At 37.6% G+C, this 14,050-nt stretch overlaps 1 protein-coding gene across 1 annotated transcript; it reads right to left on the bottom strand.

Moving 5' to 3' along the window:
* Positions 1-2,423: 2,423 nt before the first annotated feature.
* LOC140239242 (uncharacterized) lies at positions 2,424-9,772 on the bottom strand. Its single transcript, XM_072319120.1, has 5 exons — positions 9,752-9,772; positions 9,055-9,294; positions 7,021-7,167; positions 5,968-6,078; positions 2,424-2,669 (listed from the first exon to the last, which is right to left on the bottom strand). The coding sequence occupies exons 1-5, from the start codon at positions 9,770-9,772 to the stop codon at positions 2,424-2,426; spliced, it is 765 nt and encodes a 254-aa protein (XP_072175221.1).
* Positions 9,773-14,050: the final 4,278 nt, after the last annotated feature.

Below are 14,050 nucleotides of genomic sequence, written 5' to 3'. Positions count from 1 at the left end.
AAATTGGCTCTCCATTAATTCCGAAGGGAACACCCACAGGTTTTCTGTGGACAAACATAAAAGTGCAATGACAAAAAAAAAATGTACCCCCCCCCCTTTTCCGGTAAAAAAAAAAGTGTTTTTCGTGCAACGAAATCTGGCCCGAAATTGTAAACAAAATGAGGTGTATTTGAACTTTCCCCGAAGATTTTTCACAAGGGGTGTTTGTTTGTTTTTCTAACAAATAAACAAGCATTAATGTCATGACATTTTTCATTTGTTTAATCTTCGTAGATGGAAAATGACAGAGCATATTATATACATATCCGTGAAATGAAAACAACAATTATTTTAGTAATAAGGTTTGGTTAAACACACCAATATTTATAGCAGGAAGTCTGCAGAAGCACAAGCTTATTTGAAAATACGAAAATATTCAAAGTAAACAAATTGGGCACAGATTGTTTCAGTGCTTTTGGCACAGTTGAAATAATGCCTTTGAATAGATTTCGATGAGTACCATGAGATGTATTGCATTTACCCCCTCACCCCCCTCGAAAAAACAAACAAACAAACAAACAAACAAACGGGGGGGGGGTACTCACAAGAGATCAACACAATTAAATCATTATCTCTACCTAAATCTAATGATTTTACATTCATCTCTTCCATGAACAAAAATACAGATTATAAAGATATAAATTGATGTTTTTGCATAATTTTGTTTTTGTACATGAAATGGCAAACGTGACGAAATATGTTTTAAACTAATGTGGCAATTAGATAGCAACCTTTAGAATAAAAAAGAAAATAGGACGAACATTATATTATTTTTTATGATTATAAGATTAAACTTGCAGAAAGGAATAAACCTACAGTCCCTCTCAGGGCTCTCTACACGCTCATCTGCCCTCTCATGACTGCACGTGATAGCAAAAGAATTAATCAAACGGTTCCTATCAGAGCCCCCCACTCAGTGATCCCCCCCCCCTCCTCCTCAGAACTATCAATTGCAAGTCATATCAGGACCATCCATATGGCTTTCCACCTTCACATCACACCGATTCACAACACAAGACGTCTCTACTCTCCCTCCTTTACACTTGACTTTTCACATTTCCATCTCTTCACTCTACAGGACAGTTCATTTCAGGACTACTCACATGATGTACTTCAAACTTCAAAATCGCCATATATTTGTTTTGTTTTGTTTTTATTTATTTTTTCTTCAACATAATTTCACACGTGAATCAGAATTTATTTTACTCATACTTTAAAAAACATCACTATATAGACTCAATGGAGACAAAAAAATAGATATGTTCATTGATTCCATTAGCAGAATATATTGTATTACTAAAATTTGCAAGAAATTACCTATGAAATTATGTAGAAGGACTGACACTTTAAGCAAATGCTTGAACACGTGGCAGTCAAGGAAACCTATCTACGTATACATATCATTTGGTTAAGCAGAATGGAGGAAAAAATTTTAGACGACAAAATGTTGATATGGATATGCATATGCGTATATCATTTTAAATATCTTCATTTTCTATATTTTTTGATAAAACCCTGTAGAAGCTAGGTTCCGAGAGGTAGAAAAATGCTTTGTACTTGTACATGTCACAAAGGTATAATGCCTGAAAAGCTGCAATTATAGCAACGTCATAATTGCACATTGCAAATCTCTTTGTAAACGTTTCTAATCATAAATTGATGCAAATTATTAGGAGGCCTATTTTCCGTATACGGTTTCATTTAGAATTTATTTAATACCAATAAATTTGTATTTCGTTAAAATAAACGGGTTTGTTCTCAAATACCGGCAATGCCTTCATGTGCAGTTATCACGGATAAGTATGACGGATAATAATATTACATGACCCAATTTCGGCAATTCAAACACCAGCCATTGCACATTTATTCGAGACTTCAATCTCATTTTTTTTTTTCGGGGGGGGGGGGGGGTAGGGTGGTCGATAATCAGTGCCACATATTAAACCATATTCTGGTTAATTTCAGCAAAAAAAAACCCAGAATAAAACAAGCAAAGGTTATTGGCACTAACTCGACTACTTTGAGTTGATTATACAGTAAAAAAGATTCAGTTGAAATGCTAAACAGTTTTTTTTTATATAGCTTCAAAAAAAAAAATAATTCTGTAACACAAGCTACTGACTAATCTTGAAATGTTATTTGGCTGTATAATCCTATGATATCTCGCAGGAACTTACGAAGCACGCACTTACGCTCTTGAAGAACGCTTTAAGCCTTTGATTTCAACGACTTTCCTACAAAGAAAAATCTACTTAAGTTTCCTTTTTCGATATATAAAAAAAAGGAAAATATTATCTATTGTTTGGTTTGGATTAAAAAAAAAGAATGTGTATTTCTTAGCTCAGGAATTAATATCAAAGAGAAATGTCTCAACTGAGGGTGCTTTACCAGCACCTCCGGTAGCACACTCTGAAACCATTCACATACGCGCAAACGTAAGCACAGAATCTTCCTCTCTCCTGCCTCCCTGGCATCACTTCATCCGTTTCCACCTCCAACCACAGAGAGGATCGACCGCTGCACATCCCGCGAATGACAGGTCCGTTGGCAGTCTGGAGGTAACCGTCAGGGATCGTTCCAGTGACACGGTAGTTTCCGGTTTCTGTCTTGTCCGAGACCAAGTCGATGACCTAAAAAAAAAAAAAAATGGTCAACGAAAATGGAAAAGAATGTTATATAATCTTCCCTGCACAATCGACTCAGCTCAAGGAAATCAACCATACAGCAAAATAAAATTAGAATTACACAACATGCGGAATGAGGAAATGTGAAAATTTGTGAAACATCTACAGCATGTTTTGGGGGCTAACTACACAAAAATACACATGAGATATATTTGAGATTATCCTAGGCATCAAACAGTTAGATTTTCCAAATAGATTTCCATTTTTAAACTGTCTACAAGCTAATAATAAATGGTTCTAAAGCCAATTGCGATAGACGTAAACAGCGTGGCGTACAAGAACATCCCCACGACAACCTCCATTTCCCGTAACACATACGTTCAGCCCTCGTCATATTACAAGTATAAGGCCGTGTCACACCTTTCCGGGCAAGCCACGCGGGCTTGTGGCGAGGAGGTAGTTTCCAGCACGTAGAAGATTTTCCGCGGGCGAGCAAGAATGTTTGCAATTTTCGCACTTGTTTCTTACCTACTAGACGCCTGCTACTTAGCTTCTACTTGCGTGCATTTCGTGTGACCTGCGTGAGAGCTTTGAAACGGATCCGTTTTCTGTTACGAGTGACTGATGGGTATACTGAGAACTACTTGCGTTGGAGTTACTTGCAAGGTGCTGCCGGTAAGGGTCTCCTACTGGTGTTCTGCGTGTAGTCCTACCTCTGCGAGCGAACCCCCACGATTCACTCGGAACAAGTTTCGAGCATGCTCTAGGCCTTGTCATACCGTATCTGGGGAAGTTTTGCGGCTTGACTTCCAGGGAAACAAATTCGCTACCCGGAGATCTCCGCAGTTGGTCCGCACCTGGCAGTACCTATATAGCGCGTATCTCGCCTGTAGTTGCCCGGAGGTGCTCACGCAATTCCAATTTAACCGCAACCAAGTTTTGACCAAATTTTTTTCCGGGTGAGCCGCGGGGATGCTCGGAGAGGTCCACGCAGAACGCCAGTAGGAGGCCCTTAGCGGGAGCACTTCGCAGGCAACTCCAACGAAGGTACTTCGCAGTCCCCGTATGCAGCCAAGACAATGACATTCCGTGGGACTTTGCCATTACTTCAGAAAAATTCCTTCACTGAGTTGTCAGCCCCCACGCGACTGGTACAATAGTCACACAGTAAACCCGCAAGTAGAATTTAAGTAGAACGCGTCCAGCAAATGAGACATATGTACTGACTCGCCCAAATCCTTGTTCGCCCTCAGAAATTGCCGGTATGCTGGAAAATCCCTACACGCAACAAGCTTGCGTAGCTTGCCCTGAAAGGTGTGACACGGCCTCAACGTGGTTGCGGGTAAAACGATTTGCGTGCACACCTCCGGGTGACTACAGGATGATATACGTGCTAGGTACAGTCATGTGCAGCTCATTCCGGGGACGTCCGGGTAGTAAAAATTGTTCTTTGCAAGTCGCACGCAAGGCTTGCCCGGAAAGGTGTGACACGGCCTTCAAGCTACGCGGGCTTGTGGCGAGGAGGTATTTTCCAGCACGTAGAAGATTTTCAGCGGGCGAACATGAATGTTTGCATTTTTCATTCATGCCTTGTCATACCGTACGGGGGAACTTCTGCGGCTTGACTTGCGGGGAAACAAATTTACTCCCCGGAGCTCTCTGCAGTTGGTCCGCACCTGACAGTATCTAGCGCGTAGTTGCCCGGAGGTGCTCACGCAAGTCCGATTTAACCGCAGCCAAGTTGTGAGCATGACCAAAACTTTTTCCGGGTGAGTCGCGGGAATGCCCGTAGAGGTCCACGAAGAACGCCAGTAGGAGACCCTTAGCGGTAGTACTTCCCAGGCAATTCCCACGCAGGTACTTCGCAGTCCCGTATGCAGCCAAGATAATGAAATTCTGTGAGATTTCAGCCATTCCATTAGAGAAATTCCATCACCGAGTTGTCAGCCCCCACGCGACTGGTACAAAGGTCACATAGTATACTCGCAAGTATAACGCGTCCAGCAAGTAAGACACATGCGCTGACTCGCACAAATCCTTTTCCGCCCTCAGGAATGTCCGGTTTGCTAGAAAATCCCTACATGTAACAAGTCCGAGTAGCTTGCCCGGAAAGGTGTCATAATATTATTGTTCTTATCTAATCTGATCCGAATAACGACTTTGAGGTGATGATATCATAATTTGTTTTACACATCATATCAACATAATTGTCGTGTACCACTGAACACACTTTTACAGAATACATCACAGCACCACACATACTCATATCACTGTGTACCCTCTGCACTGCTATTTTACTCTTGACTATGTGAATAGTGACATAGAGATATACGTCTTATTTTACGTCATAAATTTATCTGGGGGTATTTTCCTAGTGTATAAGCTCTACTTACGGAAGTTTCCTCTGCATTTCCAATTTCATACAATATTATATATAATACATTCTTTAAACTAATTCGAAATATTCCTCATTGTGTACAGTTTACCTTCACTTTGACGTTGTTCCATATTTTTTCTCCCAACACGTTTTGTGTCTTTGTTTGTTTGTTTGTTTGTTTTAAATTAAATTAAATTAAATTCATTTATTTAGATTCTTCTTTTTTCCAACAAAACATAACACAAGATAAATCAGGTATTGCATCATAAACAAAAACATTTCCCTTTGCAATCATGATATCGATAAACATAAGAGCGCAAACTGGCAAAAAAAAAGGACATAGTACAAAGCCATGCTTCAGTTTAAAAAAAAATGAATAGAAAGGTCCACTAAAAAGCAAAGCTTGGATATTGTGAACCACTCATAAAACTTGAATTACTTAAATATTTACAAACACTATTGTCTTGTGACATATAATTATGATATACGACAGGACGGGACAAAACAGAAGAAACACAACAACATGACACAACTTGCCAGAATAGATGAAAAGAATGGAAGGAAAGAAGGAAAAAAAGAGAGAATGAGAGAATGCCTACATGCTGAATAAGGGATATGGAACAGGGGATGGTAGAGAATGTGCTTCATAGAGTTGGCGCTGTATGCAGCTGTGCAAAAATTGTGATGATTAATACGATTGTACCCAACAATATGTAGTTTATATGCGTTGGCACTGGTTGAAACAATTCATAATTATAATTAATAACATAATATATTGTCGAATTTTGTTATTTATTGTATTGAAAACGAAACGTAGAACTAATCTGATCTGGACACACACCCACACGCACATACACGCACCATCACAGACACACACACACACACACACACACGCACACACATACACAATTGCAGGCATTTGCATACCTGATTGTGATCTTTGCTCCTGATGAGGTTTTTCGTGTCCTCCGCCATTTCGTCTCCCAGGGCGAAACCCACGCACGAGTTCTGATCGTGGACATTGATAAACACCACATTCTGCGGAAAGAATATCATTTTGAATCAATACATGATAAAGGAGGATATGAGAACTGAGTAGTATGAAGAATAAGATAGAAAGAAAGAAAATAAGGTGATTAAAGTGTAGCAGACATAACCACACTGAATTACATTTAATTTCGTTTGATATCGTCATGAAAGTATTTCGCTCACACAGATTTATAATCTTTATTCACAGCTATTTATGATCAATCATTTTGGTTATCAAACCTCGATTACAAGGTTTGCAACACCTAATCATTATATATATTTTCAAGAGAACTTCCCAAGATTTTTCTCGTATAAGCGACGGAAGAATATTATATCAAAACAATACATATTAATAAAGGAGGATATGAGAACTGATTGGCATGAAGAATACGACAGAAAAAAAGAAAGACAGGTGAATGAAGTGTAACAGACATAACCACACTGAACTATATTTTATTTCGTTTAATATCGTCATGAAAGTATTTCGCTTTACACAGATATTATCTCTATTCACAGCCATGTGATGAATCATTTTGACAATCCAACCTCTATCATAATCCCAAGATTCTTCACGTATAAGCAAAGGGGGAGGAGGAAGGGCGGTATTGGACCTTTGACCCCTGCCCACAGTGCCTGCCCACAGTGCCTCCCCCCCCCACCCCACCTACACACGAAGAAAAAGGTTCCGTAAGTTCATTCTCTGAATTTCAAGAATCGTTTTTCGGGGGGGGGGGGGGTGAGGGTTCGCTGCACTATAGCAATCCCTTTCATGTTTATGATACGATTATGCTAGGAGTGTCAGTGCAGAAACACTATTTAACGAATTGGGTATTTTCAACTTATCGTATATTCATATCACACATTACCTGCATGTTCACTATCATGTAATTGTTGTGTGTCATGGAAAAATCATATGAAAACAGAAAGGAAGCAGCACAAAATCGAACTCACCCGATCGAAGTCGATGGCGATCGTGGCTGGCGAGCTGCCGCTGAAGTTACCAGGAGCGTTGATGAGAACAGTGTTGAGGGCGCTGTTGTAGTTCATGGTTTCAGAGGCAGACTCTCCGTTTCCGCCCCTCAGCTCTAGGTTCCTAGACTGCAAATCAGGTGATCAGAAAGCACGGCCTTGACTCTGTGAACTAGTCGGTTACTTGTATACATTACTGTATCATGGTGTTGCAGCTCATGTTTGGTCAAGATGTTAGAAGATTCAGCGCATATGTTGACACTTTTCAAAGGCAGTCTAATGTGAAACGCAGGAGCAGATGCTGTACGTGCTCCATGTATAGAGGACTCAGAAGCACGAATTAAAACGTGCAGTAGAAATCACCTAGGAAGATCTGCAACAATGTTCTCTATTACAATCCTGTCAGTCACGTCAACATGGAAATAAACAAATGAAGAGTTTGTTCGCAAAAACCGGTAAGTCCATTTTTTAAGATTTTGAAATACGGTCTCTGTCATAAAGTACAAAATAATACCTTTAAAATGATATATTGGTCACTACATAGACGGTACGTTTTTGAAATAATGGTCGAAAGAAGCAAAAATTTTCTTATTATTCTCTTTATTTTTCTTGACCTTTAATCACAAATATCTCCCTTTGGCAAATATGGACTTATCGGTCTTTGCGAACAAATTCTTCAAATGGAACTATCAAATAAGAATAATTGTAGTTTATTGATTAATTTTAGGGTTGATTTCATGGCAGACATTATTTATGCTAAAGAAAAAATACGCATTACAGTCTAACAGAGTTTATGCCTATTTTTTTTTTTTTTTTTTAGCTTTTACGTCTCCGTCAAAGCTCGTTTTAAATATCGTAATTTACATTTTTAACTTCCATGCGATTCATGTAATATGATAATTTGCAAATAAGAATGTCCTAATCTATGAAGACCTTAACGAATTAGGTAAATGAAATGCATAATTGAAAAGTTAATTGAATACTACGATATTCTTGGAGACGTAATAAAAAAAATACTATCACAGCTTCAAGCGGAAAAAATATAATCTTTTCTTTAAAGTGTTTGTAATTTGTGGTAAATGAGCTGGTCATTAATCTATTTTTTGATCTATCTATCTATCTATCTATCTATCTATCTATCTATTTGTCTGTCCATCTGCCTATGTCTATTCTACGGGTAAACCACTCCTACGTACAAAACTTAAAGGACAAGTTCACCTTCATAAACATAAGGATTGAGAGAATGCAGCAATATTAGTAGAACACATCAGTGAAAGTTTGAGGAAAATTGGACAATCGATGCAAAAGTTATGATTTTTTTAATTTTTGTGTTGGAACTGCTGGACGAGGAGACTACTACAGCTTGTCATGTCATATGCGTACAACAGAAAATGTAAAGAAAATTTAACATATTTTTATTGTTTTCACATAACAAAAGAGCATTTGACTTGCCTCTTTCTAAAGGCAGGGGGAATAATTATTACCCATAACATCAGTGATGTCAGTAACGAGTCAAGGGAATGAGTACTTTTGTCAAAAGATTAAATTTTGTGAAGTTCTCTTTATATTTTCTTTATATTGTTGTACGCATGTGACATTGTACACTGCAGTAGTCTTCTCATCCAGCGGTTACTGCACAAAAACTTCAAAAAATCATAACTTTTGAACGGGTTGTCCGATTTTCCTCAAACTTTCAATGATGTGTTCTACTAATATTGCTACATTTTCTCAATCCTTATGTTTGTGAAGGTGAACTTGTCCTTTAAAAAGAAGCTCTTATAAACAACAGCACAAAGAAATAAAATCTTAACGATGTAAGTGATTACATTATTAAGTAGTCATTAATATTTCCTTTTCAGCAGAGCAGTAGAGTTGCTATATTCATAGAAAGGATAACATCTATTTATTAATAGTATGCATAGGAGCAGAGGTTTCAAGAACATTTTTAATACTTGATATATGAATCTATACATATATAATCATTATAGTATCTATGTATGCCAACGATGTACTCACTGCATTATGATCAAGGATCTGATCACGTGTTCTGTCCGGGCCACCACCGTTGGGTGGTTGCTCACAGTGAGCACTCCCCTTGTGAACTACTGCAGTGATTGTGATGGCACCGGCTACAAGAAGAGCTGTGATGAGTACAGCGGTACAGGGGATCCTCCACAAGGCGAAACGCGAGCCTCTGGGTGGCGCCGTGTCTTCCTCCATCTTGGCGTACGCTGGCAGAGACGAGGGATTGTCGTACTGTAAAGGTAGGCGTTGTATAAAGTTTCGGGTTTTTGGAGTGTGAAAACTGATGAACAAGAATGAACTATGCGCGCACTGAAAACGCAAACACCTGAGAAGAATTCAGAATAATTATCAATGTCAATCTTGTCGTAATGTGGTCATTGTTATGGTTGCAATAGTATATCTGTCAATCTATCATGTCTTCAGTTGACGGCTGCGAGGAACAATGGTTATTGTTGCTGTTTGAAATCGGAGGATAGTTGTAAATTCCTTGAGAGATTGCAATGAGATTGCAAAAAAAAAAAAAATGTGTAATCTACTTAGTACTATGACATATTTTTCTGCATCCAATTGGGATGCACGAGTTAAGTAACTTCAAAGCTTTAAAAATGAGAAGAATGATAAGAATAACCCTGTAGATCCATTTTATTTTTTTGTGGGAGGATGTTAAAAGTCAGTTTAGAAAGCTTACCTGGGATCCTGATTTCTCCATGGTGAATTAGTCGTATAGTTGATGAAAGGCTTTCAGTGGAATAAGTTGCAAGGTTGACAGTTGAAGGAGTTGGTTGTAGTCTGCTCACCGTCCAGCTGACTGATGAAAACGATGCTGCAAGTTCATTTGATTTATAACAAAAAGACTGGGCGTGGCCTTGTAAAAACTCAAATTTCACTCAAAATCCTTGTGCTCTGATTGGTTGGAACCAAATCAATGAAGTGCTCACCCAAATCTGGCTTTCATTCAATATAATCTCTAGTTTCACTGAAGATCCGTCTTTGGACAGGATGTTTTACCCATCTTGTAACCCTCTCTGCTCGACCGAAATGTATGAATGGGTTTTGGCAAAGCTGGGTAGACAGGTTCCTCGGGTAAAACGGTGTCAACACTGTGGAGGCTTCCCTGGATAAAAAGAAACATTATTATCATTGCCATTCTTATTCTTATTGGTTTCACTATTATTCTTATGAAAATTATAATTGTTATTATTAATATTATCATTATTATCATTGTTATTATTATTGCTACTGCTGTTATTGTTATTATTATTATTATTATCATTATTATTATTGTTATCGTTATTAATACTATTATTATGGCATTATTATCATCATTCCTATCAACATCATTTATCTTGAATACTACTGCTACGCTACTATAGTATTGTAGTATTCTGAATATCTATACAAGGAGCACAGATCGCTCTCGTTAGCAAGACAAAACAGTATCATATACTTAACTCTATCTAGAGCTAAATGTCTCTTTTTCCTTAAAATATTGAACTAGTTAAGATTCGATCAGTAGTATTTGTGACCGTGCATCACAAAACGAACAAAAAGTCGCACACACTGATTTTGAGTGAGGACTGAAAATAGTTGAAATGGGTAAACCTAGCCGATCTTGACTTTTTCATATTTTTTGAAAGAGCAAGTCCTCTTCTACATTGTGTTAAAATTTGGGATCATAAAACGGTCAGGAAAGTGTTTTTTTTTTTTTTAGCAGTTTATGTCGAACATTTTTGGTAGAATACTGTGATTAGATGTGTCTTTAAAGTCCAATTTTCAATTCTGAGAAACCTTGTGCACACTCTTCACTTTCAACTCTATTAACTTTTGAAAGGATGATGCTACTGCTTTGAAAGTTGGCATTATTATGGACAGGGCGTGTTAATAAGGCATGCTCAATTTAAATTCAATTTCATAATCCCTTCATTGTTGTTACTCCGGTGGTTTACTTCCTGTTTTTTGTCCCATTCATAGCACAGGCAGCACGGCTTGGTAAAGATTAAGCGCTTGAATACACACTGTACTTCAGAGCCTCTTTTCTCAGTTCACACTTTTCCTGAGTGTGTGCTTTCTTTGCAATATCTATATAGGTTTAGGAGAATCCAGTTGAATTGAATTATACATCATTTTAAAGCTTAGAGTCAGTTCCTTCAGAATCTGCCCTTAACTATAAATCAATGTCTGGCGACTTTTTGTATGTTTTGTGGTGCAGGGTTACATTTGGTCATTATCTACCATCGTCAAATTATTTGTCGGCAATAAAATGGATAATTAACTGCAATGTATACGAGAAACTACAATCATTTCCCCTATGTCATGTATGTTTAATACATAGATTGCGCAGTAAAGGATATGCTGATAGAGTTCCATGAATACAATGCGCTCCCCGGCTCGACTGATAAAAATACATCAAATCAAATCATACCATATCACAATCATGTTAACAGAGCCTTTAATCTCTTTCTCTCTCTCTCGTTCTCCCTCTCTCTCTCTCTCTGTCTCTCTCTCTCTTTGTTGCAGTATCATAAGCACCCTGACCCTCACGGGAAATCTATCAATCATTCATTGTATTGAATTGTATTGTATTGTAATTCTATTGTATCGCATTGTATTGTATTGCATTGTTATGTAATTTTATTGAATACCATTGCATTGCATTGTGTCGTATTGTATTGTATTGTATTGTATTGTATTGTATTGTATTGTATTGTATTGTATTGCATTGTATTGCATTGCATTGCATTGCATTGCATTGTATTTCATTGCATTGTATCGTATTGTATTGTATATTGTACAGTATTCTAAGATTTATAGGCCTACTTTGTGAGACGGTGTGCCAGTGTATCTGGATAGTAATCCGTTCAAGTTTGTTTCAACATTGCCTCATTTATGAAGTCATACAATGTCAAAGACGTATGTAGTTTGAAGATTAAAATCGGTGCTCAAAGGTATAGATCACTTTATTCTGATGTTGTTATCCCAGTTTACGTAAAGAATATGCATTGTACAACCCCCCCCCCTATCCCCTCAAAGAATATTAATTGAATTAACACGCAACACCTTTTGCCAGTTTGGCAGAAATGGGAAAACCCAATCAAAGTTGACGTAAACAGGTCCAAGTAATATCGATGAACTACATGATGTAATAGGTTAATGTCCTATAACATACGTTTGAAAGTGAGGAGTTTTGTTTTTGTTATTCTTTAAACCACATCCTCTTTTAGTGATATTTGATAAGAACAGTGGCTCTAAAATATTGAGGTTATCTTCAATGGGATTAAAGTTGACATGATTTCTTACAGAACTTGACGGGGAAACCCCGTTTACAATGTTCTAGCAGCGTCAAACCATAACATTACCATAACTGCGGCTCGGGTAGCAGCAGAGATGCGTGGAGCGGTGCCATGATGAGAGTGGTTCCACAAGGAGAGGTGAAGCCCCCCCCCCCCCCCGCACCTCCTCTAACATGTATTCAGAGTTCACAGGTTAAATCTTTTGTGCCCTCTGTTGGATGTGCTATAAGATCACAGTCACTCTAGCACAAGGAAATATTGGTGGTACAGCACAACAAAGACACGTGTCAAAAAAAAAAATGAAAAGACAGTAAAAAGTGAATCCCTCATAATATACATACACAGTGTAAGACCCTTCTCATACTTTTTGTTCTTGCTCCACTAGACCCGGCTTTACAGACAAGCGTACAATTTTCCCGCACTTGTATTCAAAAACCATATATTCACATTGCTGATCAGTTGCTCATAGCCACTATATGACAGAGATTTTGGGCATCTCACTGGGGCTAACTCCATTCTTGATAAGTTAAAAGGACTGTACAGTTTTGGTCGAGACCTAATTTCAGGTTTCTAACATTTTTTGGTGAGATAATGAGAAAACTCTTATGAAATATGAAAGAGCATGCAGTTCTATGAGGAATTCAACGTTTATTTGATGAAAATTGGTTTTGAAATGGCTGAGATATCCAAAAAATAGGATTCTAATAAAGTGTGGGACCCACACTTTATAACGTTCGCTTCGTTTTACTTTGTTTTTTGGATGTTTCTGTCATTCCAAACCCGATTTCCAATCAATTAAACTTTGAATTCCTCTTAAAATGGTATGGTCTGTACTATACCATAAGTGTTTTCTTGGTATCTCAAAAAAAGTTAAAAGCCCAATTCTCATCTCAACCAATACTGTACTATCCCTTTAAGATATTTGTGATTGAAGGTGGTAAAAACAAGAGAAATGATAGTAAAATGTGGAATGTTTTTAATCATAACTTTTTGAACATTCCTTGTTATGTAATACAAGTGAGGTATTACTGGAAAGATTTAATTTTGCCCTATCTGCTGATGGACTTACTTTGAAATGGCGCTCAGCCCATTTCGCATTATCACTATTCATATATAATTTTCTCCTTTTTTATACTTTACACTTGGTCTGAGGCATATTGTCGTCACGGGGTGTTGACGTTATACCTCGCGGCGCTATGTCACTCTTTCGTGCTTGTACTAGGATGACCTCTGATCTATCTGCACACATGGTACTGGTAAACTATTTTGCACCCTGAGCATACTATCCTGTACATATCTTTGATTACCTTTCTTTTTTTTTTTCAATATACAGCCATAATGGTATCACGTTTTCATTTACATTGTTGTATGATATAATTTTCAATCGCTTTCGGAGCATTGAATTTTGTCAATAAGTATACTAAATACTTTTGAAAGCAACTCGCTTTGAGGGTGCAATTCACCAACGGTATGATTCATAAGGAAATTGTTTGAAATAATTCATTCGATATGAAGATGAAGATTTATGTACTAGGTCCTTACACATTTTCCTCATTCTCCTCGATCGTGATCATTGTTATTGATCATAATTGCTTTTATTCCAGTATTGTCCTCCTTTATTCATTATTGAAAGAAAAAAATTAAAACACTTAGTTTAAAGAAGCTTTTGTTTGTTTGTTTGTTTTTGTTTGTTTTTA

The sequence above is a fragment of the Diadema setosum genome, chromosome 15, assembly GCF_964275005.1.
Source record: "Diadema setosum chromosome 15, eeDiaSeto1, whole genome shotgun sequence".
In the NCBI taxonomy this organism is placed as follows: Eukaryota; Metazoa; Echinodermata; class Echinoidea; order Diadematoida; family Diadematidae; genus Diadema; species Diadema setosum.
This window is presented reverse-complemented; position numbering and strand designations above follow the sequence as displayed.